The following is a 14742-nucleotide window of genomic DNA, read 5'->3' as shown; positions in this document are numbered from 1 at the left end:
AAGACTGTCTTTTCCTCTGGCATTCCCCTCTGAGAATTGCTGTGTGACTCTAAGCTAAGACGTCTAAAGTGAAGAACCATATTCCTTGCTTATCCTGGAAAGTATGTTGTTTACATAAATTAAAAATGTTTAAAACAAATGTCCTTATTCTATTCTTACGAATTTTTAAAATCAAAATTTAGACATCACTTTTAACTTGCATTTTTATATCCATCTATCACCTACCCAGGCAGCCACAGCCATTTCTCACCCTAATAAAACTTCTGAATGCAATGCAAAGCTCTGTCTTCTGGAATTGTTTGGGTGGAAAAAGGCAAAACTTCAAAAGCAAGAATGAAATCACTAAAGCGCTAAAAAATCATGAAAGCACTAAAAATCAATACAGTGGAAAGCAGGGATAAGACTGGGGCACTGGCTACTGGCTAAGCCCTGTAACACAGTGTCAGCACCCCTTGCTCCTGAACTCTAATGCTCCAGGCCACTCTCTTACATTAAACAATTCAGGTAACTGAAAGCACCAAAAAAGGATACACAAGACAAATGGAATACCAGAAAGAATAGACTCACTCACTGTCCCAGTATTCATTCGTCATTTGATACTCTTTCTTCTTATATTTTATTCTATTTGAACCCTTCAAAATGTACTCTACCATACGACCCTTGCTCAGAAAGTAACTTCTCCCAACTGGTACAGGACCTCTGAGCTAGTTTCTAATATGGGCCCTCTTCATGTCAAGTATCTTGATTAATGACACAGAGTTACTTCTTACAGGGGCAGACACTGAGACCTTTTTTCTCCTTTATGAAGGCTCTCCAGTGTACATCCCTGATTCTTTTCTCTGTGAGACCCACACAAAACCTAATTAGAAATCCCCAAGCAGCCACACTGATCTCGTTGAGTAACTGTAAGGCGGTGTGGGTCTTAATTGAAAACATTTGTCCTACTCTACTGACAAACTTTAGGTCAAAGACGACATTGAGGACTCTTGTCCTTACATTTTTTTGTTCCCTAATGGGCTTTATGATCACATTCCTTAAATCACAGCCAAGAGTGTGTTTTGGTACTGAAACTATTTTAAAGACATAATGTGGCAGCAGTATTCTGTGTACTAACAACAGGTTTGGCGCTGCAGCCAAGAACAGTAACAGAATCTTCCCTCTTACATTGCCATCTCAAAAACAAAAACAAAAACAAAAACCAAAAAACACAGTCTCTTTTTTCTTTTTTTCCTCCCCTCCCACTTCCCTCCTGCCCACCCGCCTCTGTCTTTCTGTGGGACTCCGATTCCCTTATTATTTTTGCTTTGAATCTCCCTGCCAGAGTAAAGTCTATATAATGGACAACATATCTTAACCTATGACCCTATCTAGCTTTGCTCCCTTCTGGGGACATGTCACAAATATCACAATCAACAAATGTTTGATTGTTTCAGTCCAGTCTCTGGAGTGTGACCACCTGGGGTAGAATCCCAGCTCTGCCATTCCTTAGTTTGGGACAACTGAGTCCTTTAACATCATTTAAAGCTAGGAAGCCTCCTATGTAAAATGAGGTTCTTATGGGTATCCACCTGATGAGGTTGTCAAGACAAAATGCACACAAACTCTGTCTCCTTTTGTTTGGCATACAAGAATCACTTATAATCTCTATAACCAGTTAGTAAAATTTTTTAAATATTTTGAGAGTGGTTTTTACTTTTTAAAAAATCACACAACTCTTACTAATTCAACTTCTTAGTAGTAATATATTGATGTGCTTAGGATAAAAATTCACTGCTAATGCTAAGCTGTAACAGAAAAAGCCTAAGTTTTTCATATGAAACATCTGTTATTTCAATACTAAATAATCACAAAGACTTTGAAAGAAAAGGTTAGCAGTGATGTACTACTCAGGTCTACAACTAATGTCCTTTGAACTAATTTTTGAACTAACCTCTCAATTTCTCCCACTAAAAAACCGTACACTCCCTCGAAATATTTAAAAAATTCAAATTCGAAATTCAAGACACTTAACTAACACCCCAGTGTTTGGTCTAGCTTGTCTTGCTTATTTATACCGCGCCATACGCACTTAAATCTGTAATGAATGTTTCCTGAAGCTGCATTTACCCAGAAGAAATATTACCCTCCTCCGGGTTCACCTACTTCCATTTTAATGTCGTAGTTCTGGCCGAGGACGCTCTGGATGAGCTCTTTGATAGTCCGGTCGGAGGCCAGCTGGGCCTCAGACTGCAGCGAGGCGATGACCTCCTCAATGCACGTCGGGATCACTCGCACCGGCTGCGGGGGCTCCCGCGAGTGGCTCGCCAGGAGGCTCTCCCGCTGGCCTTTGGAAGCTGGCCTCGCGCCTTCCCGCGGCAGGCTGACGGAGCCCTCGCGCACTGACAGGGTGCGACTCTTGGCTCGCCACCGCCGGCCGGCCGCCTCTTCGTCGCTCTTCTGGCTGGAAACGGAGCTGCCCTTCCTCGATTCGGCCAGGAGGGCCTCTGCGAGCGGAGCGCTCTGCCGTTTCGCGTCGCCCTCCCGGGCCGGTTGCGGGACAGGCTTGGCGCCCCTGGTCGGCGGGCTCCTCGGGGCCAGGCGCGGCCCGGGCCTCTCCCTGGGCGGGGGCGGCGGCGTCGGGACTATGGGTCTGGACGTGCCTGCCCTGGAGGCGATGACCGGGGGCTTCTGGGGCCGGTACCGGAGGAACGCAGAGCTCCGCAAGTAGAAGTCCTGGGGGCGAAACGGCCGGGTCTTCCCGGGAGTGGCAGCCTCGCTCGGGCCGGGGGGCCGCGCTGCGCCTCGGGGCGCCTGCTGCCGGAGGGCCGCAGCAGGGGTCGTAGGGCCTTTAGCTCGAAGAGGGGACCCTGATGGCTTTGGGGGTCCGGCGCAGGAAACGCTGCCTTTCTCCCCAGGACGCTCAGGACCGAGGGCCTGGAGGCCCAACACTGGGCCTTCATCCACAGCCGGCTTGGAGGCCAACTTCTGCTTGAATCGGAGAAAATCCTTTCTAGTTTCCTGGCGAATCTTCTCAAGCTCTTTAAAGATGTATGATTCTTCTTTGTATTTCAGTCCAAAATGCTTCGAAATTGCAGACATATTGACTAATGTGTCCTGTGAAATAACAATATATTGTATCGTTATTATACACACGCGCGCGCGCGCGCACACACACACATAAAACAAAAATCACGTTAATATATGCAGGTCCTGCTCAAAAGCCACTCATGGCAGAACACTTGCTGTGCTTCAGAGGCACAAGTGGGTAGTAGTGGTTTATATCATTTTAAATCCAACTATTGGTCTTTTCACAAGAACCATGAAAAACCTTTAGAGCAGATAACGTTTTTACAGTGGGATTTCTGAAACCCCAATCGGATTTATTTTAACAATTCTTTAGACTCTAATATAATGTTCCAATTCCAGGCAAGAGAGACAGGCATCTAAAAAAAATGCCTGCTAAGAAAGAATAGAGGTCATCAACTGAGGCATGGATCTAGCCCACAAACATATTTTTCAATTGCTCCATGTTTTTCAAAATTATTAATTTATACTGACAATTTTAAACTGAGAGACTGTCACATAAAATTCAAGATTTGCAGTTGGGGGTAGGGGTGAAGACTCTGGCAGTGCAAGGTCCAAATCCCTACTTTTGGGGAAAGGTAGCAGTTTCCTCTTCCTTCTCCAACTAACTGGTCCTGGGTGTCCCCATCCCTTAACCGGCCCACTTCCCTCAATATGTCTCCTGAACTACCGTGGACTGTATGAAGGCAGAGAGGTGATCAGCCACAAGGTAGGCTGTAGCAGGATCATGAGGCCTTGAATGCCAAATGTTTGTACTTCTGTTGGCTACTGAAAACCATACAAAAACTTGTAACACAAAAGTAGCTTGATAGGACCTGCTGCTTGGGCAGTATTAAGGGAGAGAACTAATAAAGGGAGAGACGCAAATAAAAGCCTCTACAGTTTGAGTATAAGGCCTGGCCTTGATAGCTAGCAGAGTGAAGAGACATAACAAGGTAAAACTGATAGGATCTAGCCAATGAGAAGGAATAAAAAGGAGCAATTAAAGATCCTTCATAAAAGAAGAACTTTGAATCATCTTGATGAAGTCTTGGTCATAGCCGAGTACATAATAAAGCTTCTGCTATTCAGTAACTTGTACACTTCAAAATGGTTAAGATGGTAAATTTTATGTTATGAGTATTTAATACCACAATTAAAAAAAAACTGCTATTAGTAGGGCCAGTTCATTTATGATCATAAGTGGATTTTCAGATCCTGAGAGCTCTGAGGTCATTAACAAAAGCCAGGCTAACAAGAAATGTAAATAGACAAGGGCCCAATGACAGACCCTGTGGCACACTCATCTGTGGGATGAGCAGGAGCAACAGAGAGGAAAATGGGGAGAACAGAGTTTCTCAGAAGCCAGGAAGAAGAGAGTTTTAAGAAATAAGGGTAAAACAGTGAAAATAAAAGCAGAAAATAATGAATTAAAAAAACTAATTTGTTTATTTTTAGGAAACCTAAGGCCAAGCTCTTTGGAAAAAAAATAATAAAGCAGAAACATCTCTGGAATATCATCATTATTTGCAAATATGATTCCTGAAGGACATAGAAGATTTGACTGAATAGACAGTTACTGTCCCTTGGTGAGAAAAATCAAATATTGTAATTATATCAGGTCTTCCCAAAATACTGGATTGGTTTAATGCCATCATAATCAAAATCTAACAATTGTGATTTTTGAATTCTGAAAAGTATTCTGGGTTCATTTGAAATAATAAACAGGATAGACAGGCAAAATTTTGAAAAAGAGAAATAAGGGAGCACTTGTCCAACAAGATAATTAAAACTTATATAGGTATAAGAATTAAAACTGAAATACTACTGTTAGAATTCTTATGTAAAATGAGCAAAAGAATTAAAAACAGTACGAGTTATAGTATAAACACAGCATTAAATTGGCAATAAAAGAGTTATTCAATAAACTGTGCTGAGGCAATTGGTTGATTATTTAGGGGGAGATTTATACCTCATTTTAAGCCATGTACCCAAATAAGATGGATTGAAGACTAAATGTAGGAAATATCTTCTTACATAATTACTTTGCATTTCTTTTTTTTTTTTTTAATGTTTTTATTTATTTTTCAGAGAGAGAAAGCACAACCTGGGGAGGGGCAGGAAGAGAGAGTGAGAGATAGAGGGGAAGACACAGAATCCACAGTCGGCTCCAGGCTCTGAGCTGTCAGCATAGAGCCCAATGTGGGGCTTGAACTCACAAACTATGAGATCACGACCTGAGCAAAGTTGGCCTCTTACCTGACTGAGCCACCAGGTTCCCCTGCATTTCTTTGTTTGTCATCTTATCCACATTCTTGAGTGGCCTTACATTAATTCACAAAATGGTTATCTTTATGATTAGATTTCTTCATTTACCATGTATTGGCAATATGAACAAAACATCTTTTTTAGCCTCTAACTATAGTCATATTGCTTTTAATCTCTAATATCCACTATTGATTCTCAAACAGAAGACCCTGCTATATGGCAGAGGGCTCACCTGGGAATCAATAGGCTTTCTTTCCTTTTTTTTTTTTTAATTTATTTATTTCTAGGAGAGAGAGAGAGAGAGAGAGAGAGACAGTGTGAGCAGGGGAGGGTCAGAGAGAGAGGGAATCAGACTCTGAAACAGGCTCCAGGCTCTGAGCTGGCAGTCAGCACAGAGCCCGACGTGGGGCACGAACCCACGAAGCGCGAGATCATGACCTAAGCGAAAGTCGGACGCTTAACCGACTAAGCCACCCAGGCGCCCCTAGGCTTGCTTTCTTTACCCATCTCCACCAATGCCTACACCTTGAACAGTTCAGTTCTATCTATAACCAGATTTCACATTAAAAAATGAAAATAGGGGCACCTAGGTGGCTCGGTTGATTAAGCGTCCAACTCTTGATTTTGACTCAGGTCATGATCTCACAGTTCGTGAGATCCGCCCCATGGATCTGTCAGCACAGAGCCTACTTGGGATTCTCTCTCTCTCTCAAAATAAATTAATAAACTTTAAAAAAACTTTAAAGTGAAAATAATATGCTGTTGTCTCTTTTCTGTGCCATAGTATGTGAATATTAGAAATGATTTGTAAAGCCCTTAAGGAAGTTTCTCTTCTTTAAAAATATGCTGCATAATCCTTCTTGTAGTGTTTTGGCTATTACTGTTTGCACAGGTGGTAATATGCTCACACTGACACCATCTGCATTTCTTCCTACAAAAGACTGAAAGGCAGTAACTGGAAGAGAGTGCAGAACAGAAGCACATTAATACCTGATGAGAATCTGACTTGACTCTCCTAATGCACTTCCCTTTTGTTTTTTAGTTCCTGTTTTGTATTCCCTTCCAAACTTCTCTCAGGCCCTTGGTTTACTATTGAAGTTTATCAAGTGTTCATTGTTTAACATTTCTCAGTACATTTACTTGAATTCTTCATAAGAACATTGCTCTTCACATGTAAAAATAAACCAATAGGATAAAGAACTTCTAACTTTGACAGTAACCTCTATTGTGTTTTCAAGGTAGGTGGTTATCTCAATTCTAAATGGGCCAGTCCATCAAAGCTTGGTGCCTTTCTTCCCCTCACCCAACCCTCAACATTACAAAATATGTGAGATAACTTTTAAACATCCAATCTCATGGAGGAAATAACATGTTCTCGTTTTCTTGGTAAGCAATTTATTGAAAGAAAGAGACTAGTTCTGGTTTGGAGAGTCTCAAGGAAAAATAATGTAGCTGTGCCCAAAAAACAAAGTATTAATCTACATAAGGTGTCAAGCCTGCTGCTCACAATCCAGGTTAAGTTTACCTTACACTTAATAATGGACAGAACATGTTTGAAATCTTTGCAACCTGAGCAGTAATTCTACTCTCTGCTTCTTTCCCAATTACTAGAGCTCTGAGCCTTTTTCTTCTTTCTCTCCCAGGAGTCCAGTGCCTGAGGAGTGAGGGAGTAAGAAAGACCAAAAGCCAGCCTTTTTTCCTCAACCACAAGGTATGGTCACACATGTCAAAGCTCTCCAGTCAAAAATGGCTAAAGGCCCAAAGTGAGATAACTAGCGAATTCTCTAGACTCTGGGGCAGGTTGCTCTCCAGTTCTTGCAGGTATGGCCGTTCTTTCTATCAGAAGAGAAGATCCATACTCTGCTCTAGACTTCAACTAAGGTAGAAATAAACAGAGTAGACCACCAGATAACTTGCTTCTAAGCTACATGGAACCACCTCACACAGGGAAAGGAATCCTTCATATGTTAGACCTAGTTCATCATATTATTATATTGAAAATAGAGCCAAAGCACCAGCTGCTTATTACATAGGCTTGACCTCTTCTGTATGTGTTCATGGGTACCCCAGTGGGAGGGGTGACATATTAAGGACAAGATTTAGGATCTCTTGGGTCCATGGCCAAATATCATCTCAATTTGCTTCCTAAATTTCATATCAATATCAACTTCCAATGCACAATGTAAGAGTTCCAAAAGAAACATCTAAGTCCAAGGATAGTCTATCACATCTGGTAAAATCTTCATGTTGCAAGGAAAATAAAAATATTCTGAGAACAATTATTTGCTTTTGAAGTATCAGTGGTAGAAGTGAGATCTGTTTATGCACTGATTATGAAAAAAGCTTAATAGGAAATATACAATTGTTTTAACAAATTTACTAAGAGAATACGATAATAGTATTTTTTGTACTTTCTATTATATTTGTTTTGCTGCCTTTAATCTTAATAATGTCAATAATAGTAATTCATACTTATATTGTGCTGGTTAAAAATGATACAAAAAATAGAGGAAAGCTCACAAAAAGCTTTTTTCCTAAACTACTCAGAAGCCTAGAGAAATTTCAATGACTCTAAAAGGCTTTTATTACTGTTATAATCAGTACCTCGAATACGCCCATAGCCTTTGTGATATACATATATACACACAAACATAAATACTAACAGGCAATGGAACAACAAAACATTCTCCCTGCCTTTTTCTTCTCCCCATGTTCTGTCTTTACTTCCTGAACTTCCTTCACCAAATTTGCTTAAATAGCCAAAATAAGAAAACAAAAGGGTTGTCTTATTATCATTGACATATGAAATGATGCATGGTCTCTATTTCAATAGCAATTTGTTGGAGTTTTACATCTACATCTACAGAAAATCCCCTACTAAGAACAGTTGATAAACTCTGGGCAAAATATGAAAAACAAATGCCTGAGGATTCTTAGAAGTAAAGAAAAGTAGGAGAGCTGTGGAACAGAGTGAAAATTTGTGGAAACACTGACCTAGAGGTAAGTTTCCAAGTTTATTGTGGCCTTTCCCTAAATGCCATCCATATTGTAAAATGGCATAGTGCAGGTGGGGAAAACTTTGATAGGAAGCCCTTCACCATTCTGGCCAGAAGAATCAGAGAAAAAAGCCCTGACAACAACCACCACTGAAGGAAAGAGGGAAAAAATCTCAAAGGAGAGAAAGCCAGAGAAGGTAATCCCCCAATTCTGTGTCTAAACCCCACCCAAGTCTAGACTGACCTCTGAACTGTGCATATGCGGGACAAACTCCAAGCAACACAACAAAGGCTTAAAGAGCTGACATGAGATTTAGCTGAACTTAACTTCCAATCACAAAGAGTAAGATAGGGCTTACAGCGAGTGCAATCTGGTGAATTGCCTGCCAAATGAAAAACATCAACATTCTTCAGAGGCATAAAACAGAACCCAGAATCTACACAATAAAACATTAACAATGTCCAGGATATGATTTAAAAACTACTCGGCATAAAAGGATCCAGGAAAATGTGACTCATTCTCAGGGGCAGAGATGCCAGTCCAGAGATGACATAAAAGTTGAAATTATTAAACAAGGACTTTAAGGCAACTATTATAACTATGCTCAAGGAAGTAAGAGGAGATATACTAAATGTGAATAAAAAGAGAAAATCTTAGGATAGAAATAAAAATAAATAGAAATTTTATATCTGAAAAATACAATACTTTGGCTACAAAACTACAAAAACTACAAAACTTTGGCTAACAGAATGGAGAGGTCAGTGAATTGGGAGATAAAGCAACAGAAATTATCCAATAGTTAAAAGAAAAAGAAAAAAAGTTGGGAGAAGTGGCACAGGGAACAGCCTTACAGCCTTATAAAGCAGTATCACAGCTTTAACATACAGATAAGTAGTATTCCAAAACAAGAGGAGAGAATGGGATGGAAAATATACCTAAAGAAATGATGTCTGGGAACGCCTGGGTGGCTTAATTGGTTGAGTCTAACTTCATCTCAGGTCATGATCTCAAAGTTTGTAAGTTTGAGCCCCGCAGCTCAGAGCCTGGAGCCTGCCTTGGATTCTGTGTCTCCCTCTCTCCCTGCACCTACCCTACTTGCTCTTGCTCTCTCTCTCTCTCTCTCGCTCTTTCTCTCTCTCTGTCTAAAAAATAAATATGATTTTTAAAAATTTTTTAAAAAGAAGAAATAATGTCTGAAAACATCTCAAACTTGAAGAGATACATAAATTTACAGAGTCATGAAACTCAGGACATTCTAAGCAGGATAAAGCCGAAGAAAATCACATGTAAGCTACTGGAAATCAAAAACAAAGATAAAATACTGAGAGCCGACAGAGAAAAACATTGTTCCTAGGGAAATAATTCAAATGACCATAAACCTCCCATCAAAAACCACTGAAACTGGGCACCTGGATGGCTCAGTGAATTGAACATCCATCTCTTGATATAGGCTCAGGTTATGATCTCAGGATCCTAGGATTGAGCCCCAAGTCAGGTTCCTCATTGAGCACAGAGCCTACTTGAGATTCTCTCTCTCTTCTCCTGCCCCTCTCCCATGCTTTCTTTCTCTCCCTCCCTCCCTCTCTCTCTCTCTCTCTCTCTGCCAAGATAGTGAAAAGAAGATTTATAATATCAAAAAAAAAAAAAAAAAAGCAAAGAACTGTCAACACAGGATTATATATCTAGCAAGCATATTCTTTTTAAATGAGGGCAAACTAGGGCACGTGGGTGGCTCAGGCATTTGACTTTGGCTCAGGTCACATTTTCGCAGTTTGTGAGTTCGAGCCCAGCATCAGGCTTTCTACTGTCAGCACAAAGCCTGCTTCAGATTCTCTCTCCCTCTCTCTTTCTCTCTGTCCCTCCCCCACTAGCTCTCTCTTTCTCAAAAATAAGTAAACTTTGCTTTGTAATGAAGGCAAATTTAAGACATAATCAGATAAAGGAAAACTAAAAGAATTACTGACCAGCAGACTAGAACTGTAAGAAATGCTAAAGAAATTTCTTCAAACTGATGGGAAATTGTACAAGAGGAAAACCTGAATTTTTAGGACTGAATGAAGATCAGAACTGGCAAATATCTGGGTAAGTTTTAAGGGCCATTTTTTTAGTCTTTTTTTTTTTAATTGTATGAAAATCACACGGTCTTGTGGCGTGTTTGTATCTAGATGGAACACATATGACAAGAACCAAAAAGACAGGGATGGGGTAGGTCAGGTAACTATGTCAGGGTTCTGCATGTTAGAAGAACTAGTTCAGTATTAACTCTAGACTGTTAAACGTCAAGAATGTATATTGGAATTCTTAGGTAGTTTTTTTAAAAACTAAAAAATAGTTATTTAAAGTAATGCAAAGAGTGTAATGAGAAAGACAATAGACAGTAAAATGGAATACAAAAAATTACTAAATCTTAGAAAATACTTTAGGCTAAATAATAATTAAAATACAACATCAAAATGTGTAGGGTGTTTTAAAAAAAATTAAAAAAATTAAAAAAAAAGGGGGCGCCTGGGTGGCTTAGTCGGTTAAGCGTCCGACTTTCGCTCAGGTCATGATCTCGCGGTTCGTGGGTTCGAGCCCCGCGTCGGGCTCTGTGCTGACTGCCAGCTCAGAGCCTGGAGCCTGTTTCAATCTGTGACTCCCTCTCTCTCTGACCCTCTCCTGCTCACGCTCTCTCTCTCTCTCTCTCTCTCTCCTAGAAATAAATAAAACATTAAAAAAAAAAATGTGTAGGGTGCCGCTAAAGTAGAGATCAAAAGGAAAAGAACAGCTTAAATGTTTAAATCAAAAAGAAGAAAGGTCTAAAATCAATAACCTAAAGTTCTTCATTTAGAGTCTAGAAAAAGAGGAGTAAAGTACACCCAAAGTAAACAGAAGGATGTAAGTATAAGGATATAAATCAGAAAAATAATTGAGAAAATTAACAAAACCAAGAACTGGTTCTTTAACCAAATTTTAACAAAATTCAGAAAAGCCCTACCTAAACTGTTTAAGAATAAATGAAAGAAAACAAAATCACCAATATCAAGAATAGAAAAGGGCTTTTCAGTACAGGCCCTAAAGATAGTAAGAAAATATGATAAACAACTTTATGTCAACAAATTTAGCAACTTAGATAAAATGGTCAAGTACCTGAAAATTTCAATTTACCAAAATTAGCATAAGAAACAGAAAATCTTAACAATAGTATATTAAATAAAACTTATTCATTATCAAAAATCTTTCCACAAATAAGCCTCCAAGCACAGATGGTTCTCTCAAACACTCAAGAAAGAAAGAACACCAAATTTACACCAATATTTTCAGGAAACAGAGGAGGAAGGAACTTATTTTCTGAGATTTACATCACCATAATACCAAACCTCACAAAAGCATTTATGAAAAGGGAAGTTATGTCACCCATATCCCTCATGAATATAGATGCAAAAATCTTTAATAAAATATTAGCATGTCATATCCAAAAATATATCTTTTAAGTATAATATATTCTGATCATACAGACTTTGTCCTGAGGTTGGAAATTGATTTAACATTTGACAATCAGTATAGTTCACAGTATTAACAAAAAATAGAAGAAAACAAATTATCATTTCAATAGGTAGTGGAAAAGCATTTGACAAAATCCAATACTCATGCATGATAATAATAAAGAAATAACTCTGGGCAAATATGCTTCATAAGGAACATCTTCAATCTGATTAAGAGACTGTACCAAAACCTTACAGCTTCACATTATATTTTTGCTTTCCTGCTGAAATTGAGAACTAGGCAAAAGTGCCTCAACTCTGACCACATCTGTTCAATATTATACTGGAAGTCTTAGCCATTGCAATATGGCGAGGAAAAGAAATTAAAGGAATAGATTGGAAAAGAAAAAGTAAACCTGTTCCTATTTGCAGATGACATGATTTTTAGGTCAAAAATCCCAAGGAATCTACAAAATGATTACTAGTGCTAATGAATGACTTATCAAGATTGTACAATACGAGTTAACATCAAAATCAACTGTATTTTAATATGCTAGTAAAAGACAATGGGAAAATAATGCCCCAAAAAGACATAAAATACTTGAGAATTAACCTGACAAAAGATGTCTGAAATCTCTACACTGAACTTTACAAAACAATGCTAAGAGAAATTAAAGGCCTACATAAAATTCTAAACCATGCTTGTTAACTAAATGACTCAACATTGTTAAAACGGCAATTCTCCCCAAATAGATTTATAGAATCCATGGAATCTGAATCAAAATTCCAGCAGACATTCTTTTTTATAGAAATAGCAAGCTGATTCTAAAACGTATTGCACAAATTCAAATAACTTTAAATAGTTTAAATGATTTAAAAAACTGGAGGACCTACACTACTCAATTTCAAAACTTATTATAAATCTACAGTACGGTAATCAAGGCAAAGGTCCTGGTAGATCATTATGCTGCATAAAGGAAACCAGACACAAAACAGTATAAATTCTAGAAAAGGCAACCTATTCTGAGTTGTCACATAGCAGATGAGTAGTTTGTTGGGTCACGTAGGAGCAGCTGAGAACAGGGGTTGGATATCAAAAGGAGCAGTTCTAAGGAGAACTGAAAAGATTCAGTTCTAAGGAATTTAAGTTAAAATTTGGGGGGGAAGGGTTCAGTCATCTTGATTGCAGTAATTTTCAAAGGTGTACACATCTGTCAAACTGTACACCTGTACACTACACTGCAATACAGTATACTGTTATCTGTACTTCTGTGTGGTTAGTGGAATTTAAATTATACTCTCATAAAGCTGTAAATAGGAAAACCCAATTTGTTGAACTTTTATATTTGAATGTTGAATAATTAAAAGAACTATTGAACTCCTTTAAACTCCTGCTGTGACAGTCGGCAATAGTTCCACTGTGGATCTGTGTGGCCTTTGAGGCTAGATAATCCTTACATTAAGCCTACAGGGTCCGGCAGCCCACCAAAGAGCTTTCAGGTCACACGCAGGAAACAGCTTACTATTCCGAAATGAGACGCACTGACCTCAGTGGGGGAGTCCACCTAATGGTGCTTAAGGTTTGCCCTAAACAACCTGCCCCTGTCAAGGACACAGGAAAGGTCAGGCAGTTGGAAATTAAATTCGCTCCACTGTGACCTTTCTCCCTCCCCACAGTCCCTTGGACTCCTCCTTGGCTTTTCCTTCCTCACTCCTTTTCCTTTCCCCACAGCCTGGTCCTCACACTCTATCTTTCCCTTCCACCAGGTTTTCACTCTTCCCGACGGCATCCCAGCTCCTACTCCAGCCCCAATCCTTTCTTCAATCCCAGCCCTATTTCCTACCCTGATACTCTCAGAAATTAGTGTGGATTAAAGAGGCGGAAGGGGAGACGTAGCTCCGCCCAAACATCGCAGGCTCGCCTTCCCACAGCCTCCCAGACGGAGTCTCCCGCCCCCAGTGCGCCTCTCACCCGCCGGCGGGGACGCCCCTGCTCCCCCGTAAGTGGCGAGAAGTTTGGCGCTGCTGCGGCCGGGCGGTGAACCCAACCCGCCTTCCTGGGGCGGAGGGGCCGGTGGGCTCTGACGGCTCCCACGCGAAGGAAGAACGCGCCCCGTTGCTCGGTAACGAGGCGCGCGTCCTGCTCGGGACCGGCGCCCAGGAGTCAGGTGAGCCTTTGTGGATCCCTCCGCGCTACCGGTCGCAGCCCGCGCTTTCTGCCTAGCAAAAGCAGCTGCAAGAGCGCCGTTGGATTGGAAGCCCAAACCCCACGCTGAGCGACCTCTGCTTTCCGGTCCGTGAGCTTGCTGGTCCCAAAGAGCCTCCTGGACTGGAGTTTCCCAGATCGCCAGTTTTGCCCAATTGAACTAACTGCTTACTTGTCACTCATGTTCTTTATATATTTAAACGAATAATGCTGAACTGGGAAATTTAAAACAGTTTTTTGGTAGGCTTTTAATCTGTTTGTGTGCACTACATGCCAATTAAGACTGCATTTCAGGGGTATTTTCCATGCTCTCCATCTAGAGCACAACTCATAAAAAGAATCTTGAAATCAAAGGCGTGAGATTCAGAATTCTGGAGAGTTCCTACTAAAATCCTGGATTCAGCATATTCAGAGTGCCTGATGTCCAAGATGAGAAAGGTTGTAAGAAGCAATAATTGGTATTATCTATTAAAGTTGAATATATACCTACTCGATGGCCCAGCCATTCCACTCCCAATAGAAATGCTTGTGAACAGGCACCAGGAAACATGTACACCAATATTCATAGTAGTTTCATTCATAAGCTTAAAACTGGTAAGGATCCAAATGTCCATAAAAAGTAGGCGCATAATGGGGCACCTGGTTGGTTCAGCCAGTTAAGCCTCTGACTTGATTTCTGCTTAGGTCATGATTTCATGGTTGGTGAGATTGTGCCCTGTGCTGATGATTTGGAGCGTGCTTGGGATTCCCTGTGCTGATGGTTTG

General features: G+C 40.2%; 1 protein-coding gene across 1 annotated transcript in view; it reads right to left on the bottom strand.

The window, feature by feature from the left end:
• TTC6 (tetratricopeptide repeat domain 6) overlaps positions 1-13788 on the bottom strand; it is a 186031-nt gene extending 172243 nt beyond the window's left edge. Inside the window, exons 1-2 of the mRNA XM_039249557.1 lie at positions 13744-13788; positions 2143-3093 (exon numbers count right to left, since the gene is read on the bottom strand). Of these exons, the coding sequence (XP_039105488.1) occupies positions 2143-3078 (936 nt within the window). The 5' untranslated portion in view covers positions 3079-3093; positions 13744-13788. The remainder of the gene's footprint in view (positions 1-2142; positions 3094-13743) is intronic.
• Between the last annotated feature and the right edge of the window lie 954 nt (positions 13789-14742).

This window comes from Hyaena hyaena, unplaced genomic scaffold (genome assembly GCF_003009895.1).
Source record: "Hyaena hyaena isolate Hyena2069 unplaced genomic scaffold, ASM300989v1 scaffold_342, whole genome shotgun sequence".
NCBI lineage: Eukaryota > Metazoa > Chordata > Mammalia > Carnivora > Hyaenidae > Hyaena > Hyaena hyaena.
This window is presented reverse-complemented; position numbering and strand designations above follow the sequence as displayed.